This window comes from Haliotis rubra, unplaced genomic scaffold (genome assembly GCF_003918875.1).
Source record: "Haliotis rubra isolate DU_JTF1 unplaced genomic scaffold, ASM391887v1 Scf166, whole genome shotgun sequence".
NCBI lineage: Eukaryota > Metazoa > Mollusca > Gastropoda > Lepetellida > Haliotidae > Haliotis > Haliotis rubra.
This window is the reverse complement of record NW_025765625.1, coordinates 843964-858391: the sequence shown is the minus strand read 5'-3', so window position 1 is coordinate 858391 and position 14428 is coordinate 843964. Positions and strand designations below refer to the sequence as shown.

The 14428-nt window shown below is 37.8% G+C and overlaps 1 protein-coding gene across 2 annotated transcripts in view; it reads right to left on the bottom strand.

The window, feature by feature from the left end:
- LOC124272088 (plexin A3-like) overlaps positions 1–14428 on the bottom strand; it is a 69102-nt gene that overhangs the window by 40959 nt on the left and 13715 nt on the right. For both annotated transcript variants that reach the window (XM_046707231.1, XM_046707232.1), the window contains exons 2-4: positions 10147–10356; positions 9370–9498; positions 7200–7300 (exon numbers count right to left, since the gene is read on the bottom strand). In XM_046707231.1, coding sequence (XP_046563187.1) covers positions 7200–7300; positions 9370–9498; positions 10147–10284 — 368 coding nt within the window. In that variant the 5' untranslated portion in view covers positions 10285–10356. The remainder of the gene's footprint in view (positions 1–7199; positions 7301–9369; positions 9499–10146; positions 10357–14428) is intronic.

Sequence of the window (14428 nt, the reverse complement as noted above, 5' to 3'; positions counted from 1 at the left end):
TACACAGATGTCTTCAGACTCCATCCTGATATTGTCTGTTTTTTAAATAATTGAATGATGATACTGATTACTTTTTTTCATAAGTAACCTTAAATTTATTTCCTTTTCAGTGTATTGAACAAGGTGAGTGAAATCTAAAATGGTGAGTGTAAATGTTCCACTGTCTGGATCTGTATTGTGGTAGACTAATGTAGTTCTGGATAGATTAATACCAGATTAAAATCTGCTTCTAAAGCCATGATCAATATGGTCACGAATATATCAATTTGTTCGGTTCATCACGGTGTCTTATCAAATGTCTTCCGATCACAAATGAGCTTCCCTATAGATTCCATTTTACATCATGGGATGATGATGATACTGATGATGATGATGATGATGATCCTTTGCAATCCAGTCAGGTGTACACTACCCAATAATCACAAGCGATTGATCATTTGTTCAGCCAACAAATAGAATAAAAAATACAGTGAAAAAAAGTAACCGCCACATATAAAACTACTTTGAATGACATGGCCTTACATACTTTCGTAGGTTTATTCATAACAGAATCAAACTATTGATGTGCTAACACTCAAACCACAGGACCACCCTAAGCCATAATGACAAACTGTCATTTGGTTTTACGCTGCTTTTAACAATATTCCAGCAACATCACAGCAGGGGACACCAGAAATGGGCTTCACACATTGTACCCATGTGGGGATTCGAACCCTGGTCTTCGGCGTGACGAGCCAACGCTTTAACCATTAGGCTACCCCCCCGTCCTGCCATAATGACAAAGAGGAGGAAGTTGATGACTGACGATTGCGTGTCATCAATATGACACATTGATTACAACACTGCAAAAACGACTGCCATCGCCAAATCAGCATTAACATACTGGCAATGTATTTAGTAAATGGTCATTAGGTCCCTTGAGACAAAACGATCTATATTACTTCAGTCAAACTAAAAAAATAATCACCAGATGAAGATTTAATCCACAATTCCTTGACAGTTGCATATGCTCTCCTATTAAACTCTGAACAATGACAGCACGATACTGACACACGGCCATTTCCCTCGTGCCATCTCACAGCCTGACTAAGCTACGTCAATTATGATGATTATTCATACAGAGATGGAATCTCCATCCCAACACATCACTTCAATAACATCATAACATTTCGTGTAAATTTTTAATTTTCTTCCACAACCATCAAACACTTGTCCTCAAAGGATCGACACAGCACGAGACTGATTTTATCTACTGGGCTCCGTGACAATATGGCGCGACAGATGAACAGAAGTGTTCAAATTTATCATTCTTTTATACAGAACAGGTCAACCGAGGCGTGGAGACTCTCTATCATTACAAACACCATTGAGTTCAAATTCGAAAAAAAAAATACATGCGTAAAAATAATCATTTGTTGAGGATATTCAATGACATTGAATCAAATATGCATGAGGACTCGTCTGACTATTCTATACGTGTGTCTATACTATTTCGCTACCATTAACAGACGGTGAAATAGATAACATCGTTTCAGCCATTGTCTGCATGTTGACGCATGTCTCATAAAACCTATCTCAACAAGGGAAAGCACAAGCTACCCACAATTCCACATTCACAATCAGTATTTTATTGCCTTGGCAGTAGCAGATAACGTCTATTAAAGGATTGCTGCAATTCATGCTCAGATTTCCATTATAGGAACTGTCTGTGTTGCCAGTGGATAAATCACGGTAGTCATCTGGTCAGTGAATGGACCCAAGATATTGTAATTATGATATATGATTAGCATTACCATGTTAATTTCCATTATGAAGTAAAAAAAATTACACTTAATAGTATTGATGTCTGGAAACAGAACTGAGTGAGTGAGTGAGTCGGGTTTAACTCTGATTTAAACAATAATCAAGCTATACCATGACATGGCAGCTCAATGGTGGAATAGGAAATGCAGAACTGATGCAGGTGTCAAACATTGACCAATTTGGTAAGACCATGAATGCAGGTATGGTGCTGACAAACCTATACGGGATTCAAACCTGTCATTAGGATGCCAAAGGGATACAACTCTACACAGCGAATTCCTGCACCTTACAGCACAGTGCCACCCACGTTTTTTGTAGAAATTGTTAAAGAAGATACATGACATAAATTAGTCTAAAAGACAGCCAAAATTATCTTCCATGAAATAAAAAAATATGTCATGTTTTATTTCATATCAAACTGGATAATTTGAAAAGTCGTGTGAATAAGTATTGACAAGGGATGTTTAAGTACCACTTCTACAAATATCCATCCTCCAGTACACCATTACATGGTTCCAGTTTCAGGAAAAAAATATTCAAGTAGGATTCACAATAATAACTCAAGACCAAATATTGGATGAAGGAAGGACTCTTCCCCTCAGATTGTAGAAGTATGTTCAAGTTCCACACCAAGCTGAATGTGGCCTTGTCAGGGATTAATCTCATAGCTTATGTCAACGCCAACAGATGTCCAAGAGTTCCATGTCTAAGGGTCCCGAGAACATGACTTGACTTAATCTTCCAGAGGCATTAATGGAGAGAAGCTGTAGATAGTCCTCATGTCCCCTACCTCCTCACACAACCCACAACACAGTAAATACACTGAAGCAAAGAAACCCATTAAGACAGGTTATATTGATTTTTCCAGGGTTTTTAAACCTTCGTCCAAGGTTGTGGCATATGCTGAGCAAGCTAAACTGATACCCATACCTTCTACATAAATGATTCAGTTCTGAACGATGCACCAATACAATTGGATTGACTTCTAGGCTGCTAACTGCATAATACATACACTACTAGTCAAAAGAAAGTATTCACTTGAAAATTGGATTTGACCAAAATATTATAACTTCTTTAAGTGGCATTCAAAAGTTGGTATGATGAACGTAGCTTACAACAATAAAAAAGAAGTATATCCATAGAACTCTTATAGTTGTTCAAAACAGCATAGACGTTATCAAATGTTACAATAGTGTAAACAGTTGCAAAACTTAAGGTCTGAACCACAACCATCACACCTATGCCAAATATATCCTTATCGATTAGCCATTTCTATTTTGTATACTTTCTTTTGCCCAGAAGCTTGCACCAACCCACTGAAGCCATATTGGGGCTCTAACAGATACAGTTTTACCGAGATGTAATTGAAATTCTAAGACATCTGTGGTGATTAACCCACACCCTCTCGATGTATTGCACTCACATACCATACAGCGTGTCTCACAATCCATACCATACATGCAGTGTGTCTCACAATCCATGAATCATATTTTGCAAGCAAGTCTATTTTCCCCACAGGTTCAGGTTCCCTATCATCCATCTCACTGGGGTTCCTTTTATCAAATTAAATGGAGTTGTATATTTCAACCATATATTGTTCAAAGGTAGCTAAAACATTGATGAAACTAAATGTTATCAGGAAAGTATATACCTCTCTAGTCTGTCGTACAGACCCTGAAGCAAATATATCCAAGAAAGCCCACGCAAGTCTTCAAAATGTGGCAAGTCTAGATTTCTTAAAGTCTCAGGGATCCTTTTCATTATATTATAATTTTTTTTTACTATGAACTTTTTTCAGTAAAATATGTTCATTTCAGAGACTAGTTGTTAGTCTAATACCTCTCCTGCACTGCTGTTTTCAGTCAATAATCATTGATGAGAAAATGAGTGAGTGAGTGAGTTTTTAATCAGTTTTTAGCAATGTTTCAGCAGGGTCACTAGGAATGTCTTCTCCCATCATACCCATATGGGGAATCAAACCTGGGTAAAGTGAACACTTTAACCACTAGGCTACCCAACCGCCTGATATGGACAAGAAAAATATCAATTGTCACACACAATTTCATCCTCAAATGGGAGGTTTATAATCTGTATGGTTTTACAATTATTGGTGCACCCGGATTAACACAGAATCGCTGTATATAACATTGACATTGACCTAGATGATTCAACAAGGAATGGTATACCCAGTAATGCAATTTCACTGTATGTAACACTCTAACACAATAATGTCATTTTCCACTCACAAGAACAGGCATTATTCAGTGTAGTGTGTTAAGTCTGGTTGCCATGACAACCACCCTTGGCACAAATGGTCAAGGATGTATGTGTAAGTAATTGAGTTGTATATATTTTATCACAAGACAGATCAATCCCACTTCTAGTCTCGTGGATTGGGGTCAGAGTAAAAAAATCAATTTTGAACAAGTTCATTGGAGGTCAAGTACCAATGATTTGATTGATTGGCTGCCAGGCTGGTGGAGTGAGTTGAGTGAGTGAGTGAGGTCTTATCAAATTCTTAGTGTTATGTTCCATCAATAGCCGGGGACATGGCAATTTGGCTTCATTTACAGAATATTTGGAATTGAACCCAGACCTTCGATATGTTGAGCAAACACTTTATCCATTAGGCTATTATCAGGGAGGCAACCAATGTCAAGTCACAAATGCAACAATTTAACAATTGAATATATATATCCTCTTGAAGATGCCTGTTCATTAAAACATGTTTTAACATTCTTTACTTCTCTAAAACTAATCTCTTAAAAATAAGACTAGGAGAATTACAAAGTTTTAAACAGAATTTTTATATCTACTATGTCCACTAAATCAAACACAGTCTCATCCTTAAAACAAGATGGATGTTTTGAGATAACTGCTGTCATTGTTAATTCACATATCACTCAATTCCATAATACCTTAACCCATCCAAGTCAGCTTTTTTGTTACGATAATTCTTCTTAAAGATAAACAATGCTTCTTCTACGTCAGAGTTGATATGTTTATACCATCGAAACATTCAACAAGTCACCTTTGTTTTCGAACAATGAACAGTTATGCAGTATTAAATCAGTCCCAGTGAAATCTGTATGGATTTAACAGACAGAGATTTATAACTCCAACATCGAAAGACTTAATTCTCTCCAGTAATCACGACTAAAAGAGCAGCTTCTTTCAAAACATTTCTCTAATTTACGGTTAGTCTAACAAAACCTCAGGTGTGCTTGGAAGAAGTCATTAGTAAAATCAATCAAGACATTAATTAATTAAAATGCCTAATTATTTACAATGTTGGATAATGAAAGTGTCATGTGAACCCATCGAGAAATTTTGAATTACGGCTGGCATTTTCAGAGTCTAAATAAAATATATAGCACTCTTGTCAAAATGGCCTTATCTCAATATAGCCTCGATCAAACATTCCGTCGTCAAAGTATTCATCAGTTATTAACATAGCTATTCCCGGTATTTATGTTAATCAATGTAATAAGCTTGCCTCACTCGCTAACTGGGAACATTGAGAGATAAGAAGAAAATCATTAATTAAAATTGTCTCATTAGCGTCAACAATGTCGGCAAGAGCTCATATTTTCACCGATAAATGTCTGCTGTCAATTCCCAGACTGATGATCTGAAAATTCTGTTAATATGTTATCTGTTGAAGTTATGTTTCCATTTACTGAATGATTTATCCTCGAGCTAGTATTCTACCAGAGCACCACCGCGACATCAGCGTATAATCCATTAGTTGATATTTAATATCCTTACAACAATTGATCGACAAGTACAAACAATTTCAAACCTCGAAGATTTTTGCTATTAAAGATTGAAATCTACCTTTCATAAAGTTTTGTGTACATCCATATATACATTTGGAACATTTTAGTGATGTATCACCGGGATCGGAAACAAACACTTGGTAATTGACATATGTGAGGAATCAAATATTGACTATTTGAAGGACATTTTGAAGGTCATAGTGGATGTTTCAAAACCAGTCAGTTTTCACAATTACGTGAACATTGATTTTCTATTCATTCTAAATAACCAAATAAACCAGGCAATGTGTTTTGTGTGGTGCCCAAACAGAGAATCACAAAAGATCGCCAAAAACATGAAAATCAATTTGAAAAAAGCTCATCTTGAGAGTTTGCAGGGCGATACATTTAAGGTCCTACTGAGCTCACATCTCATGAAATGGAGCAGAACTAACACCTCCATCCCTGCAACCACATCTGCTTGCTTCCCAAACATCTGCCGAAGCTACTTTCAATTTGTTAAATATTTAAAGTTTCAGAGCTTCATCCAAAAGATATTCAACAGTTGCTTAGTCCTGCTGATTACACGGAAGGGAAATTGCAAACCCTTCCAGTTTCCTCCCAACTCTCATTAACCCCTCGTTAATGAGGTTTTACCCGTTAACTTCCATATTCAACATTAAAGAAGTTCCAATCAAACTGACTGACTAAACAGCCCCAAGACACTCTTCATCCTGTGCATTATGTCCCAGTGCTTGTATATCGCTTAATGCTGTGCAAGCGTGTACAATTTATACTTTTCTCCCCAAAATGGCACATTCATAAAAGGGCAATCAGTTATCGCATGTGACTCACTCTCCCAACCTTCGTGATGAAGATAGATGTCCCATACATAGGCCTACCATTGATAGGGCACCTGCCGGACCGCCATGAATCAGGATGACATTTGCCAGAGGACTGGACAATACACAGAGGACCAAGCCATTGTCTGGATCTGTTTTGTGGCCGACTAACTCTGGATAGATTAATACCAGATTGAAATCTCCTACAAAGCCTGACCATGACTAATATGGTCATGAATATGTTATTCTGTTCGGTTGGTCAAGGGGTCTTATTGAATGTCTTCAGATTACAAGTAGGCTTCCATATAGATTCAGTTTTCCATCATGGGATGATGATGATGATGATGATGATGATGATGATGATGATGATGATGATGATGATGCAGGATTCATGAGCAATGAGTTATGTTGAACCCATAACTTCAATGTTCAGGAAACACTTATGGGACCCCTGAACCATGTACATGTGCATTTAAGGGCTAGTTCACATCAGTAATCCAGCAGTGTTATTGATGGGGACACCAGAATGGCTTTACACATTGTACTCACGTGGGAGTAGAACCCAGAACTTAGGTAATATAAGCGGACACTTGGACCACTAACCCTTTCATCATAAATATGGGCAATGAAGGCTATCTCACATGTCCAGCTAAGTGAAACAGATACTGACAGATGATGAAAATGATGATGAAAATGATGATGAAACTGATGATGAAGCTGATGATGAAACTTATACTGAAGACCATGATGCAACTGATAATGAAACTGACCACAAAGTTTTTATTCAATGTCTTACTTTTTCTCCAGTGAGCACCATCCACAGTATGGATCCCCATCCGAGAGACAGTCACTGCAACTTCCGAACCTCAGACAGTTCTGCACTTTCAGCCTCGTCACCTGCAACAACAACATCACACATTGGCAAGGAGGTCAGGTCCACATTGCGAAAACACCTTGATTTTTCTCACTGATGTCTAGCGCCAATAATTAGCTACCAATCCAACATACAAGCAAACAAATTACCAGTTAATTGAGAAGGAAGCACGATTTCAAAAGCTGTCAGTTATTTTAGGCCCTGCCACCCAACTTACAGCCTGGTGGTTTTAGGATAAATCCACGGAAGACGCATCAGCACGAAAATAGTGTGTGTAATTAACATACTCCAGAATTACCTGCCGACCGACACACAACTGAAATTAAGTCATTAGTTTGAATCCACTTAGGACTGATTGAAAAGTAGGGGTTGAAGTGAGCATGATGTACTTCTGGGTGTCACAGCACAGAGTGAGTGAGTGAGTGAGTGAGTGAGAGAGAGAGAGAGACAGAGGGAGAGAGAGAGAGAGGAAGGAGGGTGTGCGTCAACTTTTACAGCTAATGCTATCATGGAGAGAAGTAATATCAGTGGAAGTTTTTTTAAAAAGTGATCCCATTGCAGAACACAGTGTGTGAGTGAGTGAGTATCAACTATTACAGTTTATGTTATCATTTCCTGAAGTAATATCAGTGGAAGCTTTTCCAGAAACAGTTCCCGATTCAGTGAGTGAGTGAGTGAGGATCAACTATTACAGTTTATGTTATCATTTCCTGAAGTGATATCAGTGGAAGCTTTTCCAGAAACAGTTCCCGTTTCAGAACACAGTGAGTGAGTGAGTGAGTGAGTGAGTATCAACTATTACAGTTTATGTTATCATTGCCTGAAGTAATATCAGTAGAAGCTTTTCCAGAAACAGTTCCCGTTTCAGAACACAGTCAGTGAGTGAGTGAGTGAGTGAGTGAGGATCAACTATTACAGTTTATGTTATCATTGCCTAAAGTAATATCAGTAGAAGCTTTTCCAGAAACAGTTCCCGATTCAGAACACAGTGAGTGAGTGAGTGAGTGAGAACTCAGTGAGTGAGTGAGTGGGCATGGGTGATAGTTTATCGTTTACTGTTTTTGTTAACATTGTTTGAAGTAAAACAACACCAATGGAACGAACAAGGAAACACTGACACACCATATGATACGTTTTCAATGAGCATGAAGAAGCAACATAGTGATTTAAATACTTTCACATAATACCATATTAAATGCACACTGAATCTGGACAGATGTTTCACAGTGGATAAAGTTTTTGGTGACATATTTGGTCAGATGTAACAATTCATTGGGATATAAAGATATTGTCAGAAAAGAACTTAAGAATTTATAGATAGAACAAAACTCATCTCCACAGATGGATGATGGCAGCCGGCAAGATGCTAACCGCCAGGGAATACTGTCAGTTGTTCTCTAAGTACTACTATATTCTTCTGTCTTGGGGACACCTGATCACTAGCTTATTACCTCTAACAAAACCTGGGCTCTCTTCATGAAGCAATCTCTTTGTTGCAATTACCATAAGTCAAGGTGAAGGTCATAACTAAAGGACAACTAATGGTCAGCAGGGGGTTATAGCATTCTAAGGAGTGAGTGAGTGAGTGAGTGAATGTGGGTCAACTGTTACAGTTCGTTATTGCCTGAGGTAATATCTGTGGAAGCTTTTCTAGAAACCAATCCCGAATGAGTGAGTGAGTGAGTGAGTGAGTAAAGAAGTATGCTTGGACTATTACAGTTTGTTATTGCCTGAGGTAAGATCTGTGGAAACTTTTCGAGAAACTGATCCCAAGTGAGTGAGTGAGTGAGTGAGTGAGTGAGTGAGTTTGGTTTAAAGCCACTTTTCACAGTTTTCCAGAAATATCACTGCGAATCAGCTTAATGTCACACAAAATCCCAAAGTGTTGCAAAGTCTCCAACTTTTAATGCTTTAGAGAAACCCCTGAACATTGGTATGGTGATGGCAGACATGAAAGGGGGGGAAACAGGATTCCACACCAACAATCACCTTGTGGACTTTGACCGATGACCAATACATCATGGCTTCACCTACATCACAGTCAGAACAATACAGTACAAATGTACAGAAGTGGGGTTCAAATGTTACTCACGTTTGTCTCTGTCATAACATAGATGTATTCAGCCTTCGGGTCAAAGGCTATATCCTGTGCAATGGCGCTGTTGGCATCTACCAGAATCTCCTCATACTCATGGCCACGCTCAGCTGACTTGAGCACCACCTGGTGGCAGAAAACAACAATAGTTTACATGTCAGTGGCAATAACTTACATGGTTTTCATTTTGAATTTCTTCTCGGACACACAGCGATTTTCAAATTTGTTAAGATTTAGAAGAATATCATATGAAATATTGATCATTTCTACACACACATTTCAGATTACATAATAACCAAAATTAAATATCAAGCAAATGTTGTTTTCTCAGAGGCAAGCAATTCAGATGAAATTATTTTCTATGTTGTTCTATTTTCCATTGCTTTCTAAATTTAATGACATTCCATGACTACAATTAAATGCTGCAGATGCTTAAAATAACTTGTATAATCACCAATATATTTGATTTATTTGAAACTAATCCCTTTAATTAAAGGTAACATATTATGAGTTAAATGTTTAGTCATTTAAGAGATATTTAAATATGGTGACTAGTCATGGTGACATACAGGGATCTGAGCGAGTGGTCCAGTTCAGTTTTGCACCGATTTTAGCAATATTCCAGCAATATCACGGCAGGGGACACCAGAAATGATGCTTCACATTGTACCCATGTGGGACTCAAACCTGGGTCTTCAGTGTAATGAGCGAACACTTTAACCACTAGGCTACCCCACCGCCCTTAGAGAGATCTGAAATAAAACAGCAGCTCACTTTCTTAAGGTAGCCATCACTGGTTCCGATAAACGCGATGGTATGCTCGTTGACGGTGGTGACTGCGATGGCAGTGAGAAGCGTGTTCTGGAACGTCCGGAGGGGGGCTTTGATGATAGGACTGATACCGACCACCATCGAGAAACTCTCCAGGACGGTGTTGCACAGGTATTCATTGTCATCCTCAATATTGTTGATCACAAGGCCACTCTGGAAATCAAAAAGAAACATAATTCTTGTATCCACTAAACACTTTATCGATGTTCATGACGTCAATCACTGGATTGTCTGGTCATTGGATTATTTACATAAAGGTATAAACACTTGCCAATACCTAGGATATCATTGATACTAAGGCACAAAGGATACATGAAGCATTAGTTTTTGAGATCCCAGTAAACCATTTATCGAACAGGAATGGTTATTACTGAGTGCGGTGTTCTGAAGGCATTTTGGTTTATCACTAAAACTGCTCGCTCAAATGCACTCAGTGCATACTAGACGATATCGCCTGAACACACCTGGAAATGAGTGCACGCTGAAAAACGAATAGGTTTTGCATATATAAGACGGTGGTCAGCGATACACGGGGCATTCGCTCCTTTCTGCCATTCGGTGCTATTCGTTCCAGTTCGTGTTTAGGCATTTAGACTACGAATGACTTTGTTGTTAGATGTGTAGGTTCAATTGGCTATTGTGGCGTTAGCTTGTTGAACTTGCATTAGTATGTTTAAGGTTAGGCAATTAGCGGTATTTAGCGGGTCATTTCATTTCAAAGTTCATTTAGAATCACTTAAGAGAATAACGTTTAGTTCTTTGTAAATCATCCATAGTTTTCTCACTTATAATAGTTGTCACGTTTAGTTCCTTGTTTTAGGCCAAAAGGTAAGTTCAAAATTTTAGTTGATTAGGTTTTCAGTTAATTTGCATAGCTCTGCACAATCGTTTTATTTTCCACTGCGCAACATGCGGCATTAAACAAACATACAAATTTGAACGTGTAGCTCACAGTCTCAGTTTCAAGCATGAGTATTTGTGTGTTTCATGTTCTATGATTCATTTATGGATACTCGATCTTATTTTAGAAAGATACTCGATATTTCCATATTTTCAGTGACCAGGTTTTTATTGAATTTTATATCATTTTTCAACTATGGTGAATGTCCTTGGTATATTTCCTTTAATTATATCATTGTGTGTCAACTTGACGAGGGAACAAAGTCTAAATGTTGCAGGTAGATATTTACAAAGATACTGAGGTAAAAGGTCAAGTATGGCGCTGAAAAACCAAGAATCCAAATCAAAATGAATTTGGGATTTAAACCCATCATTGGAAGCTGGATTGACTATGAGAAGCTACTCTAGACAACAAACTGTAACACCATGGATGCTAGGGCAACCTGTGCCCCTCATAGACTAGGAGACAAATACATGGATGATTACTCGTCTTATTGCACACTGACCAGGGTGCCGTTGTACAAAACGATCTTAGCGCTAAGGTGACCGTAACTCCCATACCTTAACATAGACTTAAGGTAGCCTTAGCGCTAAGGTAGTTTTGTACAACGGCACCCTGATCTATTTTAGATCAATCATGACATTACCTTGTCTGTGTACGGTGTTTTGTCACTTTTAGCACTGCACCAACATGTCAGAGGAAACCAAAAATTGGCTTCACACATTGTACCCATGAGGGGAATCAAACCCTGGTTCTAGTGTCCAGTGACAGCTTTCACCACTGGACTACCTCACTGCCCTCAAGCATAGTTCTAACACTGACTGATCTTTGTCAACAGGAAACGGAAAACTGATAAACATTCTATCAAACTGTACTTTATATTTTCAGGCAAGGTCTAGCTTTTGCAAGGAATTTCATTCCATTATGAAAATATAACAAGTAAGAATTTCACTCTAAGAAATATTTAGCTTTAAAAACAAAAGTTTTTTAAAATGGAAATAGTTTAATCAAGAATCCTTTTTATAAGGAAGCAAAAACCACCTAAGAAGGAATTATTCTGTTAACATTTAAATAAAATCTTGTATGACTGACAGAAAAAGACAAAAGCTACACTGTACACAAACAACAAGATAAAATGATGAAGTGCTAGGAATATAGAAATGGACAACCTTGTTTCCAATTACATAGCAAACCAAGAATACATTTTATTTTATCTATTTTCCATATTCCTTTCTAATGACTTCACTATTTTGCTTTCTTTTTAACTAGAACATGTCTGTATTACCTTATTTTTTGTATTGTTTGGGGTTCATCTCAACGACATCTAGTTAAAAGATTAAAAAATGTACGATTCACGTCACAAACATTGCGAAAACATTGTGAAAACATGAAAAAAGATCAATATATGAAATCGAAAATAACCAAGGGCGAGTATTTTATCTCAAACCCTGAGTGGAAAATCAAACTTCAATTACAATTTTTTGGTTGATTTTAAAATAATCAATTGTGCAAACTTTCAAATCCCTAATACTGCGAGTCTGGCACTTCCTGCTAAGGCACAAAAACATAACAAACTCTTAAAAGTTCCGGCATTAAACCAGACCCATTCAAAACCAACTTTTTGTTTTAAGTTTCCCAATTGTATCTGCAACGACATTGAGAAAATATAAAGCTGTTTTCATTAGCGAGCAGATAATTACAAAACTGATAGAAAAGAGGCAATTTCAGACAATCTATAGATTTCCCTGTATTCCCGCCCTTCCTGGAGTAACATAAGCCATGAAGGTGGGACAAATATAGAAATTGGGTTTGTTAAGATAGCATAAATCCTCAACTTTCACAAAATTCATAAATGAGTATAAATTGACCAATCAGGTCCAACAAAGGATCAAATTTGGCGACATCGGAAAGCGTGGCATCAGTACATACCCTGAGGACAGAAAGGTTATGACAGTGAACAAGGTCTTGCAACCGAAACCCAAATCCAACCATAAAACACAGTTCATGGAACTCTGTGTTTACCAATAGCAGCTGAGTCTAAGATTAATTTAAAAAATATCTAATTTTGTAGTTTAATACGGCTGCAACCATCTGCCACTCAAATACAGTGACCACATGATTCAGAGGATACAGCTTTGTGTAATTAGCCCCTTCTGAGAGGGATTGCAATATTTGACCAGAGATGTTTCATGGCCATCCGAGGATTCTAATCCCAAACTTCTCCGCCGACTCCATAAAATATCCATGTGAAGCGGACAAAACGGGAAAAGCACGAGCAACGTTTTTTGATTCGCAATTATGATAATTACAGTGTCAAACAATGGTGACGTCCCACCGAGGATGAGAGAGCAGAATCAGTGGAGATATTTTTTAAAAGGTTACACCAAACTGTTGGCGGAGCAGACGTGCAAAAAGTAAACACACTCAAAAGCACTCTCCTTTCAAACAGCAATCTCAAGTCATTTTGGGGAAGATCTGCGTGACATATCCCCCCAAAAATCATAACATTGCATTTAAAAAAATTGATTTTTGCTGCAGAAAGCATCAAATGGCTAGTTGGCTGTAACCTGATCTGACCCCTCTCTCCAAGATGGCTAACACTAGATCATCTCTTGCAATTCTATCTAAATGATCACAGGGTGTGTCATTTGCATAACAATGGAAAAGTCCCCATCCTTGACACCAGCTGAACTGTATCGGCTGCTGGGTTTAATGCCACACACCTTGTGTTTCCCTAACAAAGGCTCTCATATTAGTGTCACAAGGGCCAATTTATAACTGCAAAGTTTCCATTTTGAAAAATGTGTTACATTCTCACAACTGCTCGGAAATGTCATCCGCGTTTTAAGCAGGGAGATGTCATGCTGGGCATAAATACTCCCTGTGTTATTAGGAAAATAGCACTACCAGCTTAAGTAAAGTTCATCCTGACCTTTTTGTTCCAGAGTAGTTTTTAGGAATATGTTTTCACACTATGAAGCAGCATTTCCATTTTACAGAGGTAATTGTGTCAGTCAACAGAATAATTGAATTAGGGACGTGGATGTTTGTTGATGTTGTAGGAATCATCTCAATCAATTATAGTACTGCTGACAAAAGTGTTTCGTGCAGAAACAGAGTAATTCCCTGTCAGGCGCTGCATAATTCATTGGCACATCATGATACCATTTTCCACAAACCTACATCAATATCTGACCTGTTACTCATCAAACCAGAAACAGGACTTCAGAAATGTGTACATAGGCTAGGTTAACCGTACAACTTTTGAAATGAGATCATCATGTATTGCATAAATTGATTCAAATGGCCGTTGTATTTTTAATG